Here is a 27,453-nt window from a genome sequence, read left to right as displayed (position 1 = left end):
TTTCTATGCATTTAATTCTTATTTTAGGTAGCTCAAGTTGCAGTGTTTAGAAGCTCACAAGAGCTGGTTTATACTTGGAAGTGCTGTGTGTGAGTTTTCTGAAGAGAGGATATGAAGTTTATTAAGAAATAGCGCCTTCAACTTTTTTATTGAATCTGTTTTGTAAGTAACATCAGTATGTACTTCTCCAATTAGCTACATGGTAATTTTAAGAGCAAGAGTACTTATTAACAAGCAGAATTTTGTATAATGCCAAAATGTTTTATTATGTTCTTTTTAATAGCTGCAAACTGGCCTGTATGTTTTGCCCTGATGGTGTCATGATGACTCAGGTAGGGCTCAGGCTTGTGCAGGGAGCCAGCAAAAGGCAACAGGGTTCATGGCACCCAGGTCCTGTGCTCACCCTCTGTACAGCAGTGAATGTCACTTTTATACTTACAAGCCACTGACGAATCTTGTCATGGTCTCAGAAGGCCAATCAGCACAGTGCCTTGGGGAAATCATCTTTTCCTGTTAGATTCTTATGTAAAGTATGTTGAAGCCAGTGTCCTCCCAATAGGATATGTGCTTTTTGCAACTGGGGAGCGATAGCTCAGTCCCACTCTTGATGTGTTAAAATTGTGGTTGTTCTAGTTTTGACAAGTTCTTTTCTATTTAGGTGATTAAGTGCCAAGATTGATTATTAATAAGCAAGACAAATTTGGTCACAGAGATAGTTCAGAAGAGTGATTCATGAAGTGCAAAACTCTGCAGTAATGCTCAGCCTTCTCCCAAATTCCTGATAAAATCTACTTTCTTCAGGCAAAACAAAATTCCTTATCTGGAAGAGACTGAAACAGCAGTTAGCGGAAAATGCAAAAGGCAACATGAAATCTGCATTTTTCTTTCCATGCATACTTTTCATGTATATTTCATTAAAATATTTTCATATTTAATAGGTAAAATTAAAATTTGAAGTTACACTTTAAAAGTTATCACAGTTTTTGGCATCTAAGGATGGTGCCACATAATGCAAAAATGGCCTTGAGAGGTGGCTGCTGACAAGAAAGCTCCAGTGAAGTTTCCATGTAAGTCTGCGTGTGCCTCTGTGGATGGATGACTTTTCTCAGGAAAGTAGAAGTAGTTCATCTCCCTCAGTGCACGTTTTTCCATTAGGCACGCATTTTCAGTTCTGTCTTTGCTTATTGTTTGAACAGAGGTTTTGCAGTTTCAGTGCTCACAACCATCTGCAATTACAGGGACTAGTTCCTCTGTTATACCCTTGTGTGGTTCCAACACGGAGTCCTCGCACAGCATCGTGTACGATGGCAAAGGCCATATTTACCCCTTTACTAGGGAAAGGGATCGACAGGTTGCTGTATAACTTAACTGACTGTGGACAGCAGAATTGCACATGAGAGATTAAAGTAATGCTTAGATATTATTTTATTGTAACCTGGTTATGGTATTTGTGAAGTCTCAAGACAATTGAATTTGTGTTTAATATCCTCTGTTGCATGGTAGATACAAGAAAATGGTGTGACGCACATTAGTGGTTGGGGTTTTTTTTTCCTTTCCTATAATGGGTCTTCATTTATTTGTTCACACTGTAAACTGAAGTTGAAACTTTTGATTGCTTGGCTATAGTGAGTTACTATCCGTTTTGTGACCACTGGTTGAAAGCAAGAATGACCCATCAAGAAGTTTATAATAGAATAATTTTTTGTGCCTCCATTTACCTCCACTTTATAATTTAATGTGAGATTTGCAAGCTTGATCCGTAGTTGTAAAATGATTCTGTGCATAACTGCAAAGCCTTAAACAGGTTCATGCAGTCCATGCTCAGAATGTCTTGCTGAAATCCACAGGGGTTCTGCTTTATTATCTTTCAAAGTGAAATTTGAAAGCTTTGTGGTTATTTTCTGAAGAAGGTTAATACAGGACAGAAGGTGTGCATACAGGACAAGGTATTATGTTCTAGAGTTCTTTACAGCCATATAGCAATGAAATTGGATGGGACCAGAGGGTGAACTCAGGCTAATCCTTGAGTACTGAGACACCTGTTTTCTCTTGTTTTTGACTGCCTCTTGTACTTGACTGCTTTTAAGACTGCAAAATGGGAAGGTGGCTACCCAGAGAAAAATCTAGGGTAAGCTATTCTGACCATGGCTGTATTCTGAAGGATTCTCTAGTAAAGAGGTGAGTTTGGGATGTATGAAGGTCACTTGCTGCTCTAGATCACTGGGCCCTGTGGATTTGGAGGTCAAGGGGCCCCTCATCAGAGGGAAGATAGGGAAAAAGATTTCATGTTTGGCAAGGAAGAAGTAATGATAAGATGGATTTACTTGGTTTGTGACGGTTTTGGAATTAAGAGGAAAAATATAGTTTCTGTTTGCATTCAAAGATGTAAAAATGTGTGTAACAGAGTTGGCTTCATCAGCAAGACACTTGTCTAATTTGGAAAAAAAATCCAAACACATAAAATATATTTGAATTACATTTTTAACTGAATCAGTATAGCTTCACTGACTTTGAAGAAGTTACTCCTGAGTTACACTGCTCTGACAGTGCAAAGTGTGACTGCTATGACTGAGATTATGTAAACTGTAATTACTTTAAATGAAGTTGGTAACTGGATTGGTAGCTCTGGGAAATTATATCTTGGGTTTCTTCAAAGATAAACTTTGAAGTGGTTGTGACAAGGGAGTCATCTTTCTATTATTGTTTTTTCAGACCTGTTCCAGAGATACACCTTTGCTGGAGCAAAAATTACCTAGTCTGTCTTCATAATACATCTTGTATTTCTGCTGCGATAATAAAGATAGGTAACAATTAAAGCAAGATTTGAAATGACTGTCAGCCTACGTGAGACTTGATGGAGACCTTCACAAAGAACTTCTTGATTGGTTGTCAGAGATAATTTTCATTTGCTGTCAAATCGGGCTGTATGCTAGCCTGCAGTGGCACCTGAATAGTCTTGTCTTAACTTGAGCAGTCTATGCTGAACAGAATATAAAAAAGACCATTTTAAAGAAGTTTCTGGATGATACTAAGTGCAACAAGTTTCAGACTGTGCATTTTATACATATTCCATGCTAAACTTATGAATGAATAGTCAGTTTCTTCATAGACATGCACACTGAGTTGTCTATTAGAAGGAATGCAGTATGCTGAAATGAAATTGAGCAACTTCTGGCTCTGAGTAGGTCTTTAGAGTTTCATGGAGCTGAAAATACTGTAGTGAAACCTTTTTCATTGACATTATGTTCCAGCCTCCTCTGTGCATACTGTCCCCCCTGACTCCAGGCAACTAGGGGTGCAATTGCTCATTCAGGCTGAAGTGGGTCCTGCTGGGATTTGTAAAGGGTCTATGTGCCGTGTAGTCTGCAAAGGTTATTTCTTCTGATCTTGTGAAACGCAACGTCTTAAATTTGAGCAGACATGGTAACTGCTCTTGTCGTTAACTTTTAGGACAATGTTTGTTTGCTGGCAAGAATCCCTTGCAACTACTACTTTATTTTTCTCATGCTGTTCTTTTCGTTGTCAACACTAGTAGTCAACATGTTATAATTCAGCTCCCACTCTGGGCAGGCTTCCTCCTGCATTTACTAAGAAAGTAAGCTGGCTGCAAAGATGGGATGTTAATTTTCACGGTTCATGTGAACTGTAGGACAGAGGATGAGATCAGTATGTTCTCACAATTGTCTTATCGTGCCAGCATTTAATGATCCATTGAACTTTTCCCCTTGTGCTAAATACCACCAAAATAACATGTTTATTTTTCTTCCTTCTTATGGTGATGATAGTAGACAGAGTGAAAGTATCTTGCCTTCTCCACCTGTTCTTTTGTGTGTGAATGCCCAGAACATACTGATAGTGGTCCTTTGCACTCTGAAGCTGTAATTCCATGCTAACCACATTGTATCAGATCTCTGGAATGGAAAGAGGAAGAAAATGTGTACTTTTTTGCAGGTTTCTTTTTTAAACCAAAAGATCTTCAAATATTGCCAGTTCTGGAATGAGTAAGAATAGAAAATGAGCATCTAGTTTTCCATGGATCCCAAAGATTTGATTTGTTATTGTTCAATGATAAATAATAGATTTGGATTTATGTAATTTTTAAAGGGGGTGGACATTTCCTTGTTAGTCAGTGACACCAGTCTGATTCTGCTCCCAAATGCAATCAAACAGATCTTATTCTCTCCCCTCCTGCCCTTCACCTCCAGGAGATTTACAGGTAGATATGGGTAAATTTTCCTAAGAAGATAATGCCAGAAATTTCTTCAATTATTTTTAAGTTTTATCTTTTCTTTTTTTTTTCCCCAGTGATCATACTTGAGCCCAAACAACTTGCTTTTTTTAACTACCAGGTGTTGCAGTTTGGTTTTTGCAGAGCTCACAGATCCAAGTTTCTTTAGCAGGATTACTATTTTTATAGATTTGCATTTTGGTGCAAATATATTCTTGATGATTATCTGATAACAGTAACTAATGCACATTAATATTAATGACTTGATTTTTTTTTAATTTAAATTATTCACATTTTCTTTTGCTTTTTAGAATTGAAGCAAAGGCTGAGGTAATTCTTCTGCCATCCTTTTGTTTTGTAAAGTATTTGTTGATTAAAATACAATTTATTTACTGGTGACAATGAGTCACCAGTAGGCGAATAAATCATTTACTCTGCTTGCAGTAGGTTAACAGTAAGTGTTGAAAGCTTTCAAAGGGATTAGTTTTTAATAGTTGCATGTCATTGTAGTTGTAGTTCTAGGGATAGAAGACTATTAGAATGGTTGTCTACAACTAAAAGAAAAGAAAAAACTTGTACTGTGAAGTGGTAGGGATGTGCTGTGTGGTGTTCTTTCTCTGCATGTAACACAGGAAGGGAATTGTATCAACTGTCTGTTATTCCCCTACGGTTCCATTGATTTCATTACAATTGTGGGAATAAGTCTGGAGTTTTTGAAAGCACAGTACTTAAAATGTATTTATTTACACTATAGTAGCTGTGCTTGGAAAATAAACAGGTCAGAACCACTGCTGTAATGTCAAAAGGTCAATTTTAGAGGCAAAGCAAAACTTGCAGGTCAGCTGTCTGTACCTTGGGACTGCGGCTCAGTCCAGCACAAAGGTGGGCTGTATCCTAAGCAGGTAGGGGACCAGTGTGTGCAGCTGTGCACAGCGGTGCAGGAAGGGAAAGCTCCCTGTGCTTGCCAGGGGCTGCCACCCTCCTCTCCCTGTGGGCAGGTGATGGTGGTAAAGGAAATACCGTTTTGTCCTCCTGTGTCTTGTTATAGGGCTGTGTTTTTTCAAAATACACGTACAAAACTTGAAGCAGTTAAAATGAGAAGATTGTTTGGACATTAGCAAATGCACTGAGCAGCATCTCTGCATGCTGCCAGGTGGCTGCAGGAACAGTGCCTGACCGCAGCTGCTCCAGCCGGGGTGGCAGCGGGCTGAGCCGGCTGCGGGGCAGGCAGTCCGGCTGCCAACTGCAAGGGTGAGGCGGTGAGAGTGGGAAATCCCATAAGTGGGGAAAACCCCTGCTGGATCCGCCTCAGCTGCTGAGGCGCCTGGTTTCGTGCCCCCTTTTCTGGGTGGGAAGCGCTGTGGGGATGGAGCGAAGAACCCGCGAGTGGCCGTGCCCCTTCTGCCCAGCTGTGCGGCCAAGGCAGGGGCTGGGTAAGCAGCACTGTCTGCTGGCTGGGAAACAAGCTGTTGGTCTGCGGCAGGCAAAGAATGTTTTTTCCCCATTTATTTGACTCGGGATGTATAATAAGTATATTCTTGTACATAACCATGAGCACGTATCTTCTCTTCCTGATCACATTTCCCCCATCGCAGATACTCTACTTCTGCAGTGTCATAATCTCATTTAAATAAGCATAACTGAAGCACAGGTGTTAACAAAAGTTAATTTACATTTTTAATGGGGGTGTGTGCGCACAATGTATGTGTGAGTCCTGATAACAGTAAACTTTTCTTTCCCAGACCCAGATTTAGGACCTTTTTTGGTGTCAGATTTGAAGTGTTTTGCTGCGAGTTGTCACCTGCGCTGTAATTTAAAAATCCTTTACGTGGTCTTGTGATGGAGCACCCTGGAAGACTAAGGAGGAGGAAGCATGAAAATTTTTTTCAATCTATTCTAGGCAAATACTTATAGTGGGTGCTGTGACAACATCTCCTTCGATCCACTTCTATCCAAAATGATTGCTTGCAGGTACCCCAAGGGGTGTTGTGCGGGGGGAGCCCAAGGAGAGCTGGAGCTCTGGCAGGAGCCAGACACCCAGCCGTGATTTGCCAGGTAGAGCCACCAGATCACGTCCTTCGCACCCCATCTTGTGCTCAACAGTGTTCTGGGTCCAAAATCTGTTGGGTTTTATTCGCTGAAAGGAATTGGGGGGGGGGGGGGGGAAGTACAGAAAATATATGTGTGTTTTCTCTGGCATGTTGTGGGTCAAGCTGGGAACATGGAAACCTAGCTCTAGTCCAGAACTTCCTGCCCTCTCCTTAAGTCTTCCTTAAGAAAAACGTAGGAAAATAATCTTACTAACTTGACATTTTTGATTGCTTTGATGCTAATGTCATTGCCTGGGTACATAGAAATAACATCTGGTGGAAACTTTTTTTTGTGAAAACTTTCTCTTTAGCTCTTTAAAATGCCATTGTCAATCAGAAGAGGCCTAAATTCCATTTGCTGTAAAAATAATGGACAGGAATATATTTTACATGTGTATTTTTTTTGTTATTATTTGCTGAGCACCATTAATTCTGCAATGCAGAAGTACAGTTCCATGATCATGTGTGAAACTGAGGGCAAAGGGAAACAAGAGTGAATAACTGGGATTTATCTTTTACAAAAGTCTGAAATTAAGAAATAGATAAACAATCTGAATGGGAAAAAATTTGGTAACAGTAACCAAATATTTGGTGTCCAAGTTGAACTTTAAACTGAAATTTTCATAATGACATATGCTTTTTGGAGGATGAATGAGTTCTGTGTTGCATCTGTGGATGAACACTAGATTCTTAAGACTTTTTATAGCATTGCATGTGAGCTGATATTGGACATATAAATTTCCACATTGTTTTATAAATGTGTTATGAGTATTCTTTTGAAAGAGTTGCTCAAGTGGCTCATACAGTGGTCAGAAGATTAAATTCTCTCTCCATTTGGAGATCCGATACCTCCGTCTGATATATGTGATTATCATCTCTTGAAAAGATTTTCAGCATGTTTTTAATTTGAAGCCAAAACAAAACTTAAAGGTTGGTTAGTGGTGCAAATAATACTTCCTGATTTATTTTTTTTTATTTACATCTGTAGAATAAAAAACCTAACAGTGGAACTTAAAAACAAGCAAGATGAATTAAAAAGTGTGAAAAATGATTTGCTCTATTTCCAAGAAGAAAAGGAAGCTGCCTATAAGCAATCACAAGTGCTCAGGTAAGAACCCAAAAAGAAATGCTGATAATTGGGCCTCCTGTGAACATGCAAATGTAACCAGAAAATATCAGTGCTGATTGCTGATGTTATTAGCAACAGGATAAGTTCTTCACAAATTTAAAAGCAGTAATTAACACTTAAAAGCAAGTGAGTACCGCTTGCTTGTAATGCATTGGAAATACTGTATTTCTTATATATATTTTTTTATAAAGAGTCAACATAAGCTTGGATGTATAGCCATTTAAACATGCCAAATCCTTAATTAAAAAGTGATCGTACAGTTGTATAGTTGTCTTCATTTAGACATGTAAGTTCTAAATCAACATTTAGAAGGGAAAAAGTTGGTATTATAAATATATCCAATATACAGCATATTTCATACACTAAATTATTGGAACCCAATATAGTATAAATTATCGTATAACAGAAAAGTAGTTGTCAAGTTTACTTTAGTTCTGAAGTTTACGAAGAGTATTGTGTCATTTTAAAAATGTACATCTGGTATTGCTTTTCTGTCTTGCAGAAATACATTGGAACACCATTGCTCAACTCTGAACAAGGCCGTCTCACTATTTCCTTTTATTAGAAGTGAACTGGACAGTATTAAAGAAGTAATCTCCAGTAACCTGGAGAACTGGGCTGCGATGAAAGAAGAAATTTTTCTGCAAATAAAAGCCGTTAGCAAAGAAGCTTTGACAGGTAAATAATCTCGCAGTAATTTTGGGCAAGATTAAATATTTTTTTGATAGTTTAGTGTAACACAGTAAATTAGAATGTAAAATTAACTAGGTAATTTCTAATTCTGATATTAACTTGTCCAGATCTGAAGCATTAAAAGACCCTATCTACTGCTGCAGCACCAAGTGAACTGAGCTGAAGTCAGTCCTGTTCCTACCGGATTAGCATGTTGGACCACTTGTTCAGTTAGCAAGTCGGACTGAGATGGAAGTAATATAAAAACTTACGGTGATTTGAAACATAAATAATATACTTACTATGAGTATATGGATATGATTGCAACACAAATACCTGGAGATATTTTAATCTGCCTTGTGTCTCCTATTGCCATTTTTTTACACATGCTATACAGCAATGATAAAATATCCTTCTGTGTTGCTGCTTGAGGGTCCTGCAGCGCTGCCTCCCTGTCCCATGGGCAGGCTGCACCTCTCCCCTTGACCAACCTACTGATGTACATGTCAGGTTGCCTTGAGTACAATTTGAGCCACTGTGTACAAGCAAACCTGCACCCAACACGTAGCAATTCCTCCCTCCTTCCATTCCTGAATAAGAATGAATCATACCCAAATACAGCTGTCTTTTTCTGAGGGGTCTTTGGGTTTGAAAGAGGCATGGAACAGCCCATGGGCCGAGAATAATTCACTTGGCCCACAGCCTGCTTCCTGATCAAACAAGGGCAGCCTTCAGGAAAAGAGAAGCTGGGAGCAAGTCACAACTGATGGCTTGTTCGTGAAGGTCATGGCCAGCCCTCAGGCTGGTGGTCAGGCTTGGAAACTCAGATTTATCCTTGAATACCATTTCTGCTCTGCCTCAGTTAAGAGATTAGTTTTGCTGAGAAAAGTGTGCAGTAGTATAATTACAGACTGTAACATCCAGAGCATCCAAACAGACCCTGTGCTGACTTTTGCAACTTGAATGGCCTTGGGACATAATTTTCGTATATTTATTCCTTTCCTTATAGTTTTTCAGTGTGCTCTGTGTGGGTGAGTTCATGAGCTGCTGTTTGCTCTGGAGGCTGGTTTTCTCAGGATTATAAGGTAGCAAGGAACCAAGTGAGGTGTTGTCATGCCATTCTGTCCTCGTGAGGAGTATAAGGGCATGGTGGGCGATGTGCACCTCCCAGATGACTGCTGGTGAAGCTGTGTGAAGTCCGGTGCAAATTCACAGCTTAAGTGAAACCTGCGTGTGCAGAGTATCTCAGAAAATATGTAGCTTCATTTTAAATAATAGCTCCCCAGTAGCTTTTGCTTCCTGTGAAATTAGAAGTAATTTTTAATGTTTTCAATGATTGCTTTGTTCAGACTGGGAATAAATAAGTGGGCAGCTGTGCTGCAGGAGCGAGTAGGCACGCATCCCACTGAGCCAGCGCCTGGGTTCAAACAGAGAGTTTGGGGCATCCTGAACCCAGGCAGCAGAGCCCAGAGGGTTGAAGCCTTGCCTGCTGAAGATGAGCGTGACCGGAAAATCACTCTTTAGTATTCAGTTTTTGTAAGAACAATTAATTTAAATGTCAGTGTCAATATCACACATTTTGATTCATGACTTCATCTTCTAATTAGGCTGAGCACAGAAAGTATTTTATGTCCCTAAGGATTCCCCTTTTCCTGTGCTCATTCTTTGCCTACTTATTGATAATAAAGGGAATATGAACGTGCATTTCTGCAGACATCTTCATGTTCAAAGGGTTTCATAACATTTTAAGACTTCTTTTCTGGAAGTAGTCTTTGGTTTTTTTGTTGTAATGCTGCAAATATATAGAATATCTATATGGAAGTGGAAATGAAGCCTTTCACATTCTTTTAATGATTATATGTACCATTAGGCATGCTATATATCCCCAGCTGCATTCAACATATCCCATTGAGAATAATGCCACACTGTGCATATTATATACATCCTTAAATCTAGCTTTCTAAATCAAAACAATTTAGTCACACATTTTTTTTCTCTTTTTTCTTTTCTTTTTTTTTTTCTGCCTGTGAGTGCTGTTTAAAAGCTTTTATGTTCTGTTTTATGAGTTGTTCATTATTAACATATGGTAATATATCAACATACAGTCTTTTTATTATTATTTTACCTTACTGTTTTTGCAACAAGCTTTTTGGAACTTGTTTTCCATTCAGATTTTGAGAATAAAAATGTTACATGAGGTGCTACTCTTTATGCCTAAGCCAGTTTTCTTGATTAGTTTGAAAACTGCTTATAAAAGCCCTTGTATATGTACATTATTGAGCCTTGGTTAATTAATGGCAAGTAGAAAGAAGTATAAGAACTTAAAATCTTTTAGTATTTCCATCATTTAGGCTAACAAATTGATTTCAGTGTGGACTAGTTGGGAAAGATTGTAGATAATGAAAATATTTGCACCACAAAGAACTTAAAATTTACATGTGAGCAGCATATAAAACATCTGAAATAGCTGACTTGACAACAGAATTAGGCTTCATCTAACTTGAACATTGTCATTATTACTGTAGATAACAGTGGTAAGTTCTTTGGACAACTGGACATTTAGGGCTGTAGTTGGAGAAGGTGTAAAAAAGAATTGCAAGTACTTCTGGAAATGTTCAAATGCAGTCATCAAGGATAACTGAACTCAGGAGAAAATATGAAAATGTATGAGACCCGCTATACTCCACCCATGATTTACTTATTTACCTTGTGGTAAAAACCTACCTGGGAAACTTCCTTGGGACTGCTGCTCTTCCATGTTGAAGAACTGATGAAAGACAGTGACAAAGCCTGTCTTTTATATAATGAAGATGCACTTTTTGATTACTTTAACAGCAGTAGTCATCTAAGGAGTGAGAAAGTAAAATGTAATACACATGTCCAAACATCTTCTGAACTAAAAGTTTCAAATTGAGCTTTAGCAGAGGCTAACCCCCTTGAAATTAATTCGACAAGGTATCAAAATGAGTCTGCAATTGTTTTTGTGTGTCGGGAATGGTTTTTGTATCTTAAGGTAAATGGCTTGGATTCAAATATTTCTGTAAACTGTTGTTATTTCATTTGGAATATATACATGTATTTCAATTTCATTTTGTGATCTTAGAGGAAATGCATATTATTGCTTACAATAAAATTTCTATTATTTGTCAATAATATGTGTTTGGGTGAGCACAAGTTATCTGTGCAAAGAAGTGTGGCACAAAGCACTTCTTTTGGCCCTCTACATTATCAGCAGAAGTGTTGCTAATATATGTGGCTTATGCTGATCCGTACCCAAACTAGGCTTACAGAATGCTGAAGTCCTGAGGTCGTAAATCAGGTGGAATGCTTTTTAGTGAAGACGATACATTTGACAACAGTCTATATGATTTATTTTTCCTCCTTAGAAATACCCAAACTAAATCAAAGATTAGCAAAATCCCAGAGAGAGAATGAATGCCTCCAAGAAAAGGTAAAACATCTGACGCTGGTGGCTGACACGGTTGAGCTGAAAACTCAACAGCTTCAAACTTCACTTCAGCAAGGGAATGAGCTACAAAGCAGATGCCGTGAACTACAAAAGGAAACATTAGGTAAGAGAATTTTGACATTTCAAGCAAACTTCCAAGTAAAATGAAATGCAAAAAAAAAAAAAAAAGTGTTTTTAGAAGCACTGAAGTTGTGGCTTTTGGTGTGAAAGCATTCAACAGCCCAACTCTGGCACTAATTTAATATTTTAATGTGGATGTTGTGCAGTCAGAAAGATAGTATGTTATTCTGAGGAGCCTGTTACCCTGCTGGGAACGTGAGTCAGATGAGTTGGGGGGGGGGGGGGGGGGGGGGGGGGGGGGGGGGGGGGGGGGGGGGGGGGGGGGGCGGGGGGAAGGAAGGAAGGGAGGAAAACAATGAGGGTGGTGGTAATACAGTTCTGCTGTTACTTGTCAATGTTATGTAAAACATCAGGAAGAAGGCTTTGAGATTAAAAGAAACGCTCTCATCTTGAGTAGAAGGGCAGGAAAGATTTTTGGCTATCAGCAACAGAACTGAAAAGTAGGTCAGGCTAAGCCAGTGTCTTTTCTCATAGATTCATTAAACTTGAGACTGTCTAATGATTTACTCCTGGTAGTGTCTCGTCTCAAGAATCTGGAGAGTCCTTTTGAAAACTGTAAGAGCAGTGATAGCACTTGAAATTAGAATATATTGTGAGCTCTGTTGAAACAACAACTCATTACAAAAAGGTTATTTATATTAGCATCTCCTGAATCTCTTTTCTCTTTAAAGCGGTATTACAGCTGTAGTGTTGGCTCAGAGACATTTTAAGACCTTGAAAACACATAGAGTTTGTGTTGTTCTGGGCACAGTTCTGAGTCATCAAATTGGCACAGCAATTACCATGCTGCCTTACGCACAGTATGTAATGTCAAATTTAAACCAGTGGGTCTCAGTGCTAGTTGTGATGAAGGAATTTCACTGATCCTTCAATGCCACTGATAACATCAAACGTGCGACCGCAAAGTAGAAGACAGCAGACGACACCATCCAATGAGTTAGTAACCTATGTTGCTAAGACCAGTCTTAATTTTTGTCATTGTATAACGATGCTGTTAGGAAAGCTTCAGCAGCAATGGGTAGAAATGAGCAGGTAAGTCTGCATCATTTTCCAGACAGTGTCAATATAAGAAATAGACTTAACATATCTTCCTCTTTGTGGTATTTATTCAAAAACCTAACTTTAAATGAATGTCAAATCAGTTAGATTTTGCTCTGACGAGATTCTTCTGTGTACTGTTCACAGCATCCACTTTTTTCTTTTTCTCTTTTTTTTTTTTTTTTTGTTGTTGTTGTTGTTTGGTTTTCCTTGTTGGGAAGCACTAAGTGTTCTGGTATCTCAAAAACTTGCCCGTGATATTTTTCGGTAGGCTCATCGTCTGATTGTAGCTACCTCTTCTTACTTAGTCCCCAGTTCAGAGTAAACTCTGGTGGGCAAGATTTAGGGAGAGGGTTGCCTTACAAGCGTTTAGCTGCCAGTCTTTAGCCACAGTAACTCATCTTGAAGACCTGAGGAAACAGAGAAATGTGTCAATTCTGTTAAGATTTCCTTTTTCAAAACAGTCTTGAACACATTGTTGGACAGTGTGAAAACTTGTGCCTTTTGGCTTGTATGTAAAATCACTAGAAGAGATCTTTTAGGAGACATGAAATAAAATGCTGGTAGTACATCTATGGTATCTGCTGTGTTGATTTTTTTTTTTTGCAAGAAAAGCAAACAATCTCAACATTATGTGTACGTTACGTATATATAATATGTATTATATGTGAGACAAGTGCCTGGGTAAAAAAAACTAAAAAAAATAAAAAAGCCAAAATCCCAAATAAGCTTAAAATAATGATGCTAGAAAAGACTTATGCTGAAGTAACCTTAGAGGTTGAGCTGAGAAGCTCTTAATGTACGAGAAATCACTCAAGCGGTTAGTATCACTCGGGAGGTAGCCAAGGCGACTGGCCCAAAACCAGCATTAGCGCTGCAGATCCTAGGATAAAACCTACGGCAATGATTTATTGCCATTGATTAAGCTTTTCTTTCTCTGCTCACAGAGTAGAAAGAAAGCTTGTTTGGTCTTTAGTGTGGTCTTGTGCCATGCACCGAAACTGTCTGTAAGTTCATTTGTACAGCAATTTGGGTATTCTACTCCAAGTGCTGATAATTGCAATGATTTACATGTCACTTTGATTGTCACAGATACTCTGTTCAAAATCTATGCACCAGTGTTTTGTTACATGCTCCTTGTGTGCTTACTTTTTTGGTCACACTGTTGTATTTTTTTAAGCAGTGTACCTAAAATCTCTTTTGCCCTAATACTTGGCTTTCTTCGGTGTTCAATATAACCAGAAAACTTATTTCCATTTTCTTTTTAGGAATATTTTTGTATCTTTGTATAATTAGACAAAAGTAGTGATAAGTCATAAGCAGTTAGATCACTTATTATTTTCCTTTCTCTGGAAACCTGAGATACTGCAATTTTCAAAATGCGTCTACCACCTGCCTGCCTTGAGGAAAATATAATTAAATTTGACGTGCTTTTTTTTTTTTTTGGTGGAAAAATTAGTCAAAATAAAATCTCAATGCAAAAATAGCTCCTTCTCAACTATACTTTGACATTTTATTTGTGTTGAAAAGTGTTTAAATTTTTTTTGTATGAGATTAAAACCTCATGGATGATACCAGTTAAGTTGTCAGTGGTGGTGTGCAGGCTGTTGTAGTTCCTTAGGAACAGTCCTTTGTACAGTTTCCAGAACTGTCGATTTTATAAGATGCCACGTTCAATATAACTCAGATGATTTTGTGCGTTACTGAGTTAATTTTTTCCGGTGAGGTGGCGGTGTGTGGGCATGTGAAGCAGTCTGTGAATTCAGTAGTTCACAGGCATTGGTGGGAGCTGGAATGTTGGCACTTGCTGTTGTAGAAAGTCTGAAGTCCATTTAATTCAGTATCCTGTCTGGTGTGGCTCAAAGGAAGGAGCAGAGCAATTATAGGATAATCTGTCTTCCTTAACATGTCTCATCTTGATCTAAGGCGGCCTTGAGCCTAATAAGACAACCTTTTAATCTTTGAAATACGTGGTTTAGTATCATAAGATATTTGTATTGTTACATTTATGCTGATATGAAAACTACCCTTGGTTAGGGTTCCTGTTTCAGTTTTGTAAAGCTGTTTGCTTCAGAGGTTCCTGTAATCAGTGAGTTCGTGGTTTGTTCACATGCACTGTAAAAATAACTTCTTTTCACTTTTGCCCACCTTCAACTCCATGGAGAATTGCCTTGTTCTTATGTTAGAAAACCAGAGAAAGATGCTTGCAGTCTGTAGTTTGGTTTTGGGTTTTTTTGGAAGATACTCAGTCTGTTATAATTTTTTTGTGATGCTTGCATGGCTTTCTGGTTCATCTTCTCAAAATCTGAATTTACTTCCCTAGGTTGGCATGTTGCATCAGACCATCACATCAAACAGGTATATTTAGGTTCTAATTTCTTGCCTTTAATTGATATGCATAATTTAGGACAATAACTATAGTGTATCTATGAGTACCACATCATGAGCTAGCTCACGTAAAGCATCTCTACCTTTTGTGCTGGCAAAATCTGAGTTTACAAAGAAATGCCTGGTCTAGAGACCCTATTCTAGTCTGTGGATTGTCAAGGATTTTTTAAAGTATTGCTGTGTAAGAAATCAAGATTGCTCAACATTTCCTGTAAGATGACTGCTGGTTTCAGTGACTTAGAATACTGCCAAACTTAACTAATCAATTATTTTTCAATATTAATTCCAGTAAAAGTGACAATAGCTTTCACAAGGGTGGGATGGTTGGAAAAGTCATTGAATTTTGTATAAATCTTACACTGCAAAAATTTTTTGAAAACCCCATGAACCCTCTGCTCTCTGAAAAAGAGCTCTGAGACAGGTTTGACAGTGTTCTTGGCGTAAAGGACCAAGTTAAACTGACTAATAAGCCTTTGAAAACATTGACTAGATATTTGTTGGTGTGGTGACTAAGCTCTCTGTGATTTTGATTGATGAATCTCCAGAATACAAAGGCCTGGCAGCACTTTCCCAAGCCTCGCTTGTTCTGGGGCGCTGGGCAGGAGGACAGAAGACAAGGGGGCTGCCGCTTGCTGCGCAGCCCGTGCTGCACCTGCCGAGCGCCCTGGCCGCTGGGTCAGGGAACAGCCTGGATGGGGCAGAGGCCAGGGCAGGAGCACATAGGCTGGGACGTGTGACGAGGCTATCTGGGAACTTGGCTCGCTGGCTGCTCTGTAAATGAGCTGAGGAGCACACGCTGAGCAGTGAAATGCCAGTCCCAAATAGCTGGAGTGCTTTCATCCCATGTGGCGACAGACACAGGAGTCCTGGGCAGGGGGAGGAAATAACAGGATGCAATTATATCCTGAACGAGTATTTTGTAATGCGTAGTTAATAAAACATGAAGAAGCAGCTGATATTTTTATATGTTTGATTGCAGCACTTAAACACAGTCACTAGTGCAGTTTGAGTGTTGCACTGTGTGTATCTTGCCCTGCATCCTAGCCTGCACGCTGTTGTTCTTCAGTGAGAAGCATGATGGTGCCTGGCATTTCGCTGGAGCAGCTCAAAGGTGTCAACAGCAATGGGACTGCAAAGTGTCCTCTCCTCCTGCTATCCTGGCACCTTAGTCTCACACAAACCACAGCTCACTTCCAAACCTGTGCTGTCGCAAGGAGCTAACGTTATTTACCAATACCAAAAGAAAGGTTGATGAAAGTCTCCCCTTTACCTGCTTCTGATGAAAATTTTACTCTGTCCCCATAAATTCTGTGGATTTACATCTGTATCAGCACCACTGCTTGATTATGCTTCTACTTTTTTTTTTTTTCTGTGCCACATTCGTGGTTTAAGAAGCTGTATGTTGTAGTTTTGTAGCAATAGGATAGAATACCCCTCTGATGGCTGGATGTTTGAGACTGACTGGTGCCACGTACTGGAATTTGTGGACATGCCTCCTTTTGCCTTTATTTCTTCCGTCCTGCCTCAGGGTGCCTCCAGGAGTGAGCGCTCGCTAACTTTTCTTCTGAACAATATTAACAAGACTTGCTTATAATCTAGTAAGCTTGTTGATCTCTGTAGGGAATTGCAATATAGATGAATGTAAACACTGTTAACTTTCCAAAATTACTGCTGTCATCCAGAATCCTTCTCTGAGGTAATTTGGGGAGGACGCTTGTGATTCAGCTCTCACCAGTTATGCTGGTTTTGTAATTTGAGCAACTATAGAGTTCTGGTTTTGATGAGAGAAAAAGCTTGGGATTTATTGAACTAAATTATTATTTTTCACTTTGATGTGACACAGCTGAAAGTGAAGGCATGAAAGAAGCCTAACTGTTAGAATATTCTGAAAAAGTTTTATCCATACATATATCTCTATTAATTGTTTTCCACTGCTAGCATTGATAGGAGACCTAGCCAAGAACTAACATCTATGGTTTTGTTTTGTTTTGTGGTTTGTTTTTTTTTCCTGTCCACTTCAAAGGAAGCTGCTTGTTTATGTTTATAAAGAGATTTGAAAATGCACAGAGCTGCTCCGTCCCTCAAGAAGTCTGTGAAGTGCACTGCCACATTCCTTCTCTGCTCACTCACCCGTTTAAAATACATTTCCAGAGAAGAGGGATTTGAAAAAGAAAACAAAAGAAAAGGCCGTATGTAACTGGTTCACTGAAAGTTATCTCGGTGGTTAGTGTGACTGGATCTCAGGCATCCCAGTGGTGTAATACTTGAGCAGAAGGGTCACTGTGATGGCTGCTTATCACGCTGTGCTGTGTGACTCACAATTTCCTTATTTTGCACATCAGGCTTCTTTTTTAAACTGCGTATAGTAAAACTTGAAGTAAGAGACATTTTATGGAGAAAACACAAGTAAAACTTCATATGTGGAATTCATACAGAATATTAGGATTCTGCAAAATCTTAATGAGCAGCTAAAGTACCAGCTAAGCAGGCTGATGTTTTATGTGAGGCATTTTTTCTAATTCATAAAAATAAAATTTAAAAGTAGCAGTTATTTCATAATAAATCAGTTATTAAGTAGCAGTGTGGATGTCCAGAAGGAGATTTCAAGGCAGAAAGGACGCTAGCTCAGGCATTTTTAGTCTACCCTTCCTGAGTAGATCAGTAAAACACAAATCCGTATGCATTTGAAGAGGTCTGTCTCTATGGAACTCATTGCTGGAATGGGGTAATAAAGCTGGCTAATGCCCCAATGATAAAAATGCTTTCTTTGAAATATAAAACATGATTTTCTTCACGAAACAGGCATCTAATATTACATGAGTTTGCCACTGTATTAAAATAAAATAGTGCAAACAAACAATTGCCTCACTTGATCTTAGTGAAAATCAATTCCAGTTAGTGGATTTCTATCGTATAAAGTCAATGTGTAGGAAATCAGACAGATTTAGAGTGTCCATGGCTTGGGGGGTGGGCGGGTGTATTAGTGTTTTGGTTTTGTTTGCTTTTTTTACCCACAAAGTATTTTCCAGCTGATGTCCCTTTCCAGTGCTGAAATAGTTCAATGCTTCAGAAAAAGGAAAAAAAAAACCAGCTACCAGGATTTGTGATTTACGTGTTCTGAAATAATTTTCCTTTCTGCAGCCAATATTTTGAAGATTCATGTTTTGTGTGTTTATCATAGAATTGTAAATTGTTGAGTATTTCATATGATAGCAGTCATTTGCCAAAGCTGAAACTAAGCGTTAGTTTCTACTGTTTTTTCTTTGTTCCTGTGCTTTTCATGTCTTTCCAAAGATTGTCTTTGTGAGTGAGTTAGATTTTGCCAAAGAGGTGAATTTGAGTGCTGGTTTTGTACCACTTCTCAGACTCACAATGTGTCATCCAGTTAGCTAGAGATGACAGGTCTTGAAAAATGCTCAATGCAGGGTAAGGTCTGGTGAATAATTGTCTAATCAAGTAGACTCAAAAAAAGAAAAATCAATAATGCCTTGCGATAGGGTCTTTGTATTCTTAGGGTTGGGAGCAGCAGAAGAGCTGCAATAGCACATGCTTCTAGAAGAGAGGAGCTGATATCTGTGCTTTCAATTTATTTTTTTTATTACCAGCCAAACCCTTTCCTCCACTTAATCACAGATACAGAATAATTTGTCGTCACAAAGTTATTGTGGTTTTTCTTCAGCCCATTTACAGTTACAGGTTTAGCTCTGTATGGGATTAAATTGCCAGCTATGCACATGAAATCTGTCTTTAAATCTTTTGATGCTACTGCTTCATAGGCTACTTAAGTTACTAAATATAAACTTAGCAGTGGTCTGCTGACATAATAAGGCTAATGAGAGGTGATTGAAAAATGTAGGCAGCTGTAGGAGTAGCTGGGTAGTTTAAGTGGGGAATGTTAGCAACTCTTCATGGAAAGAAGGAGCAGTATTTTCATCTAAATGAAGTGTCTTTAATGACATTTTAAAGACTGCTTTGAAGAGCTTTGAAAATCCAAAGAGAGAATAGTTTCCTGTAGTTTTAGGTAGGCTGCAGTTCAAATATCCACTATTTATACTACAAGTACTGTTGAGAATTTTTTTTAAATTAATTCCAGCTGCGGTACTGAGAATTTGAAGGGTGAGAGCTGGGGAATGCAGTGTTGGTGTTTGAACAGAATGTGACAAATGGGTTAGATGAAGCAATGGCTCATTAACGCTTTTCAGCAGTCTCTTAAAGTGAGAGAGGAAACAGATGGATATGATGGAAAGAATAGTGTCCTAGTTCTCTTCGGCTAGGTGTTGGGATAAGGCTGTGTTTGAATATAATTTAGTTACAAAGGACCCCATTTTGCTGCTTGAGAAAAATCAGGAATCCATGTTAAAGGAAATATATTTATTATATTTTGTTTCGTGTGCTTGGCCTAAACAGTAAGGGGAAAAAAAAATAAATCTGTCTCCAGAGAAAATTAAGGTCAGAAGCTCCATTTTCTCACCTTCAGTTTTCCCAGCCAATAGGTAAGTGACAGTATTTCAAATTGATTTTAATACGTAGGAGAAGCAGGTATGTAGGAACAGTTCTGACATAACCAAATTAGTTTGGGTTCAAAAGGGCAGGAACATATGCAGAAAATTCAGGCTTAAGGGCCAAATCCTTTGATGCTGGAGTATGAACCCTGGCTGTGGCTGAGCAAATACCATGTAAGCAATCCCTCTAACTGCAGAAGTGCCTGTAGCATGTCACTTGTGCCCTCAGGGAGCCGGGAGAAGAGGAGGGGAGCGGGGTTTGCTGAGATAGCATTGGTTCTCTAATTAAGCACTTCTTAAGGTCTTGGAGAAGATTGCTGTCATATTTGCATGGTGCATGCAGTTGCTGGCTTCTTCTTTTGAGGGTACTGAGGGCGTTCTAGATTTGTACCACTCAAAACTGTTTAGAATCTGGTCCCTCCTCATACTTTTTCAATGCTTGTTTGATACACAAACATGAAAGAACTAACATACTAGTTCAGACCAGAAGTCCAGAAAGCCCAGTCCTGGCAGTGGTCAGCAACATATGCTGGGGGAGATAAGAAACAAGCACTCCTTTTTCTGGCACATCCTCCCAGTTCCTGGCAGCTTTCAGTGATTTAGAGACTTCCTGGTGGTGCTGCTCAGGTCTCCAGAAAGGATATACATCTATTCAGCTGGAGTCCATCCCTGGGCTCCTTCCAGACAGACTTGTGCTTGTGCCTCACAAATTAAAGTGCTTTCTTGGGTATACAAAAAATATTTTATCGTAGAGAACATAGTACATGAAATATTATAAATAAAAATAAATAGTTGCATTCTGTGTGTGCAAGGACTTTGAGTGTTTAGTTCACTTCTACAGTCTCCTTAGAAACACACAGTGAGGCAAATTATTCCTACTGTGACACAGTAATTTTTCACATATTTATTCCATATTTCCCACAGCTTCTCTACTATGCTTTTAAAATAAATGTACTTAAAAATATCTGTGTTAAGTGTACATCCGAATTTGGTCTGGCATTAATGTTCTAAGAAAAATTAAATACCCCTTTTGACACAGGTTATCAGCCAATATTCAGGGCCTCATAGGTTGCTGTTATGAGGAGTGGTTATTTAGTAGGTTTTGAAGAATGCCTATCAACCTCCTGTTTCTTAGAATACTGGAGAAATTTAGCAAGAGGAGCCAGGTTCCAGTCTGCCTTGGCCAGGGAGCTGTATGCTGTCTCCATTTCAGTCTCCTGACCATCTTCTGGGTTTGAGCTGCCAGTGTTTTCCCGACCCCCTGGATTCTCTGTTTCTTTCTGCCCATCCCTGCAATGTTACTGGGCTGCATTTGCCCTGCTCCCCCTCTCCCTCAGTTCTTCTATGGCAATATTGTGGCTCTTGTGTTTTGAGTTTCCGTTCCAGCCAGTCCCTTCTGTGCCCAAAAGAGCCTGACTGCTGCTCGCCCTTTCCCGAAAGGATGCTTCTCCCCGCCCCCACCCTCAGGGAGGTTTCCTTCAGTCTGCCACTGTGACAAATATTATCTTGATCTGAGATAACACAAGGAGTGTCCCACAGGCTTCATATATGTATAGACCAAGTCTTTAAAAAACATTGTTCCCAAGATGAGAACATTTTCCTGGCTGGGCAAGAGGCAACCCAACGGCAGTCTGGGAGTGCCTGGAGGGGAGAGAGGAAGGTGGTGGATCCACAGTCTAGTGGGGAAGAGGCTGCCTGGGGGAGTCCCCAGCCTTGGGGGTCTGCAAAGCTCAGCTGAATAAAACCACAGGTAGCAGTACTGCTGGCAAAACCGGACCAGGTTCTGGGCAGGAGGGTGAGCTGTGCAGGCTGCAGAGGTCCCTTGCAGCCATCTGCCTGGCACATCTGTACCTGGCTGAATCATCATGAGAATTTTATAAAGCTTGATAAAATAAAAAATATTGTAATCCATGATTCTTCTGCAAGTAATTGTGTGGTGCTGGCACACATGCACTGAGACTAGATATTTCTCGCGAGCAGGACTGGAAGGCAGTAGATGCAGCCTACGCAGCCTTTCTGCCTCTTGGTGAGAGCACGAACGGGACTGCCCAGCGGCTCTTTCCTTATCAGTGACCAGTATGATGAGTCAGAGCTCGTCTTGTTTAAACTCAACTACCTACCAGTTGTTCCCCAAACCAGGTTTAAATGAAGGAAAAATGAAACTGCCTTCTCCCTGTGCTGTGTTCTCTGTGCTGTAGCATAGTGGTTAGGAGTAGCAAATCCACTTGTTTGCAGTCCCCAGCCAGGTAGTAAGAAATGGTCTGTATTTCTGAAATGGGAACCAGGCGAACTTTATAGACATGCATTTATTCTTAGGTAGGCACAGTCATTTAAGACAGAGACTTAGTGATACAGAACAGATTCATACCGTGACTGGCATTGATCTAAACGGAACCGTGCTGTTGAGTTTCTGTCTACCAGCAGCTGAGCTGATGCTGTTAAGGCAAAAGGGTCTTGAGTAACGACTAGGGTCTGCGTGTCTTCAACAGCACTATCTATGTGAGCTATGCGTGTTAACCTCTCCAGAAAGCCTAATTACTGGTAAATAGTCTTCCTTTTCCTACATGTGTATAAAACACTGAGCTTTTATTTGGATGAAACCAAACTTTTCAGAAGGTATCTTGGGATTGTTTTGTAGGTTTTGCAGGAAAAGTAGAAAATTACTGTTCATTTGCATGTGCTTCTGAACTGGTATCAGTGTGATTCTGTTATGAATTAGCTGCAAAGTTGATGGCTTTCAGAGTGGCTGCTTACCCAATGTGAATACAGTTCACAGTGCTTTTTTTTTTTTTTTTTTTCTTTCTACTGGAAACTTTATCAGTTGTTGCTATTTACAAAGCAGGAACTGGAGCCTTCATTCAGCATGGTGCTGTTGGCCGGGCAGCTGAAGAGGATGCAAGCTGGGTGGCTAAATTCCTGAAACCCACTTCTGGGCAGACTCTGTGCTCGGTGTTTTGCAGACACTACAGGCTGTATCTATGGGAATTCACTCAAATAATAGGAAACAGTCAACAATTGTGGTTCTTTTTCTTTGGTTCTTCACATCTTTTCTTTGTGCGTGTTCTGTGCTGTGCCCCCTCAGTCTCTGTCCTTATCACAACAGAGTCTCGCTTTATGGAGAATATGATACTGCTAAAACACAGAGGTGCAAAGGACGCAGTCTCTGCCCTTACCTGCCTTTTGTCCCTGAAGGCAGGGCTGGTCGCATGTGCTGCCTGAAAGGTTACTGTTGGCCGTTTATGATTATGGTAAGATTCATTATGAATCACAAAGATAAGTGAAATTAAACGTGAATGATACTGAGATGGATTTGGACTGAAGATTCTTTAGAATGTGGTGGTACTTAAAGACTTAAAATGAATATTGGTATTACAAAGCGTAAATGCTTTTTGTTGGTTTTGCATATTTTGCGATAAGCTTTACTTTTATTACGGGAGAACATTTTTGCATAAGCATGTGACTATTTTGCTGTATTCAGCAAGTTTTCAGCATAAGTTTCTGTTTGTGTTATCATTCTCCTTATTAATTTCCTCATTTTTACTATGTTTTTTGAACTTCACTGAAATCTATATGATTTAGTCTCTGTGGGCGTGAGTGTGATCCCTCAGACTTTCTGCTAAGCAGCTCCCGTTGACTTTGGTGGGAACTCTCTCTAGAGAAGGCTTGCAGAAACCAGCCATGTAATTGAATCCATTTACTCCCTCATGAAAAACTCCTGTCCAATGCTCAGTCATTATGAAAATTTCTCAAAACAAATTGAGTAAAAGAAGAAACAGACCTGAAAGAGACCACCCAAAGTACTAGAACCAAAATAAGCATTATCCCTTTCTTTTTCCTTCATTCCAGAACTTGTGTCCATTCTCCTACGTCTAGAAAGAGGAAAAAAGACCACAGTTGTTAATAGTTGCTAAAGATCTCCTATAATAGCATTTAAAAAAAAAAGTAAAAAAAGAAGTTTGTGAAAAACTTCTCTGCAGCAGCCATCTCATGCAAAGAAAGGCAAAGGGCTCTGCTTTTTGTGGTATTGATCTACAGTAATTTGGTCTTAATCTGTTTTAGCAAAGCAGTCTCATTGCAGTAGAACTAGCTGTTGTCAATGTTAGATTGTTCCCACGTGTTCCTTCTAACATCTGCTTGGTGTGCGAAGCCAAAGTTCCTCCTTTTTCTGTAGGCATTCAGAGCAGTTTACTTCGTAAGGCAATGTCAGGATGAATGACAGGAAATTAAAGTTGAATTGTTCAGCTTTGGAAAAGTGTATAGAACAATACATTCCTGAAGAATGCCCAGTTGAAGAAACTAAAGTAAGCAAAAGTAACTGCAGGTGGTCTAATCTGTCCTCTGTGTACTTGGCCACAACTTCCCGTTTGAGAGAAGGTGAAGATGCCAACTCCGAGCAGCAAACGTCGCAGCTTGGTCCGGTGTCATTGTGCAGTTTTTTGTTGCAGATAACGGGACTTAGATAACATAGTGACTGCATGGCTTTGATTACAATGGGGGTTTGTCAGAGAAACCTTTAAAACAGCTGAGAGGAAGTTTTGGCAAGAACACTGTCACGTTTTTTAAATAGTCGTAACTTGTCAGTGATTTATCTCTATGGGTTCTGTTCAACAGCAAGCATGGATACTCAGTGGCTCTTTCCCAGGGAACTGAGGGAAAATGTGGCTGGCTTTCCAGGCACAAAACCGAAACAGTGAGAGGGTACTGAAGCATTATAAACCACTGATTTCCAGTGGTTTTAATGAGCAGTTAAGCTACCCTCACCATTTATTGCAGCCATGCGCTACCATCAGACTTTGGGCTCTGTTGACAGTAGCTCCGTGGAAGAGCTTCAGACCACCTTCTGTCAATTTGAGGAGCACAGTCAAGCCAAAGCACCTGAGGTCTTGGTATCACAGGAATGGCAGAGACAAATAGGGGTAAATGCAGGCTAACGGTTCTGTAGTAAGTATTATCCCAGGTGTAGTCAGGATCCAGTACATCAGAAGAGGAGTGCAGCCGTGAAAAGCTGGGAATATTCCCTAATTTGAGTACAGGAAGAGAAGGTACCAGTCTCCGTCTCTTTTTCCTCTAGGAGTCAAGGTCAGCAGTCTTCAGTCCTTTTTTACTGCTGAATGCTAGTTGTTGGTCGTACCCAGCTTAGAAGTGGCGCTATGAGGAATACTGAAAAACTGTAGAATCTGAAACAATTTGATTTATTCTTTCTTTTTTTCTTTTAGTTTTCTTTCTAATGCCTGTAAAGATGCTGATTGCTTAACTCATTGTACAAGAAAACATACAGTCGTAATGGGATGAGGCGGGATGGCGAGAGCAGATGCAAAAAGCTAAACCAAGGTTTAGCTGAATAGTGTGCGGCAAAGTTAAGTAGGATTACTGCTGCTGAGCAGAGGGGTGGGGGAGGTGATGCCTGGGGCAATGCCTCTTTAGAGCTGACTATTCCTTCTTTACCTCAAGCCTGTCCTAGCTCAGCTGTTGCTGTGCTGTGTTTGTGGTGGGAATGTATTCTTTGCCTGCTGCTGGGACCAGTGTTCTTGACAGTGTCGATACAGTCTTCCTGAGAGGTCTTGGCTCTCCCCCCACCGACTGCATGGCCATACAAGTGGAACCACACAGATCCTTGCTGTTCTCCTGACCCTGTACAGAACCTACTCTTGGCCTCTGGGGAAATGGGGCAGGGGCTGGTCTGTGGAGGTAATAAACGCCACTTGGGATGGAGCACAAAGGGAGTTTAACTTCACTTTTGCCAGACTGTAGGTTGATTTATGTGTGAGGCTTAATTTCACTGTTGCCAGACCTTTTCACTTTCCCTTTCTTTTCAATATTGTCATGGGAAAAACATCCTTCACCACAAAGCTAGAAGTGTCTTCTTCCTGTATGATGGCGAGAGTCAGTCCCTATGGATTTCTGAGGCTTTTTGTCAAAATGCCAACATATGATGCTCTCAGATAGAACTGTATCAAATTGCTTCTTTTGATTCTTTTAAGTTTCTGAAAGTCTGGTGTAAATGGTAAGTATCCTTTACTAACTGAATATAGATAGTTAATTGTTAGTGGTAGGAATATGAGTAAATATGAGTGAATTATTATCTATATTTATGATGTCCTTCCTCTTTTAATATATGCAATTTCCAAATTGCCCAGAATGTTGTCAGTTATGTGCAGATAGCATCATCCCTGAATGGAAAATACAGTACAGAATGCAAATGATGAAGCAGAGCCTTTCCAGGCTGGGAGAGGGTTTGCTGTGCTTCCCTTCACAGCCCTGGTTCTGCTGGAAGGGGCTGCTTTTCTCATTGGAATGCATTTTGGGCTGGGTTTTTCTCTCGGATTTTTCACCTGCATTTCCAGATGAGATAAATTACTTGCATAATCTCAAGGATACTGTTTTGGGTTTTGTGTTTTTTTTAAGGACAGCATATCATTATGGACTCCTGGATTTCCAAATCCAGGACAGGAAAAATGCCACGTGAATTGCCATTTGCTATATTTCACTATAATTTGACAATGTTAACATCTTAGGAGTTAATACCCTGCAAAAGCACTGGAAAAATAACATAAATAATGACTGGAAGTAAATAATTTTAGACTTTCCCTCTAATTGCTGGTTCTCGTGGAACACTGTTGATTTCGTTCTATATGTATAATTTTGTGTGTGTGTCTATATATATGTATACACACACACTATTTTTCAGTGTGATACTGATGTAAACGATACATGGTGATTAAACATGCTTTTTATTTTTTCCCAGCAATACTGTTCTTTTCAACCTGTTCAAAACATGCATTTTCTGTGATGTCTTATGTTCCATGGAGTAGGTTGAACTGTTTCAAGGAGCCAAAAAATAAACTTGGATGACATCTGTCTGAGGCAGTGCTATCAGCATCCCCTGCATGCTTAAAAACATGAACAGATTAACTCCATAGGATCTGTGATGTCCAGGTCTGTTCGCTTCTGTTGATCAGGGCTTGTAATGAGCAGTGCTCTGTGTGCATCTGTTCTCATTTACTAAAAGGCTCTTTTTCTTGAGTATCTACTTACAGTCTTCTATTTGCTCATTTAATTATGTAGACTCTGGCTGATATGAATCAGAGTAGAAATGTTAAAAGATTAGGGCTGTGGCAATGTCTGTTTATGGCTGTGAAAATGAATGCAGGACTGCATTAGTATTTTTGTGTCTGAAATGTATAAACACAATGGCAATGGTATATTATGCAAAAATATATTTTATTTGTTTGCCGTCAGTGGCAGGTGGTGTAGAAGGTGCTTCTATAATTAACTTCTCTCTTTTGCAAGAGTTTAGTCAAGCCCAAAGAAACTTTTTCTTTAAAAAGCTCTTTATAAACGCTGATAGTTTGAGAATGTATCTGACAGATAGGATGTACTTTATATAATTCTCTCCCTGATTTTTGTTGTTGTTGTTGTAGTCTGAGATAATGAACAGCTTTCCTTTTCCCCTTATTGAAAGTATGGGAATCTTTCATTTAGTAGGATTTAGTAAAATAAGGTGTGACGTGGGGGATCGCCGGCAGGAAATCCCGCTCTGGGATTATCCATCATCATAAGAGTTGCTGGAAATGACTGAAATAGGCACACAGGACAAGTTACAAAAATTCACTGCATTCTTATGTCAGAAATGATAAATTTAAGAACAGGAATCAGTTAGCTTTGGCTTCTTGGAGACCTTTGAAGATGGAGAGGTTGGACTCCGTAGAGGCTCACCTTTGGAGAGGAAGACAGCTCATTTAGCTTGCTGTTATGTTTTGAGGGAAAATGTTGTTTTTTCTTCCACTTCTAGATTTGTTGTGATGTTCTATCATACA

General features: G+C 39.6%; 1 protein-coding gene across 3 annotated transcripts in view; it reads left to right on the top strand.

Annotated features, from left to right (window-relative positions):
• LEKR1 (leucine, glutamate and lysine rich 1) overlaps positions 1-27,453 on the top strand; it is a 59,020-nt gene that overhangs the window by 15,917 nt on the left and 15,650 nt on the right. For all 3 annotated transcript variants that reach the window (XM_040613200.1, XM_040613198.1, XM_040613201.1), the window contains exons 3-5: positions 7,307-7,426; positions 7,950-8,125; positions 11,506-11,691. In XM_040613200.1, the coding sequence (XP_040469134.1) occupies positions 7,307-7,426; positions 7,950-8,125; positions 11,506-11,691 (482 nt within the window). The remainder of the gene's footprint in view (positions 1-7,306; positions 7,427-7,949; positions 8,126-11,505; positions 11,692-27,453) is intronic.

This window comes from Falco naumanni, chromosome 13 (assembly GCF_017639655.2).
Source record: "Falco naumanni isolate bFalNau1 chromosome 13, bFalNau1.pat, whole genome shotgun sequence".
NCBI lineage: Eukaryota > Metazoa > Chordata > Aves > Falconiformes > Falconidae > Falco > Falco naumanni.
The sequence above is the reverse complement of the archived record's forward strand: the minus strand, read 5'-3'. Positions and strand labels throughout refer to the sequence as shown.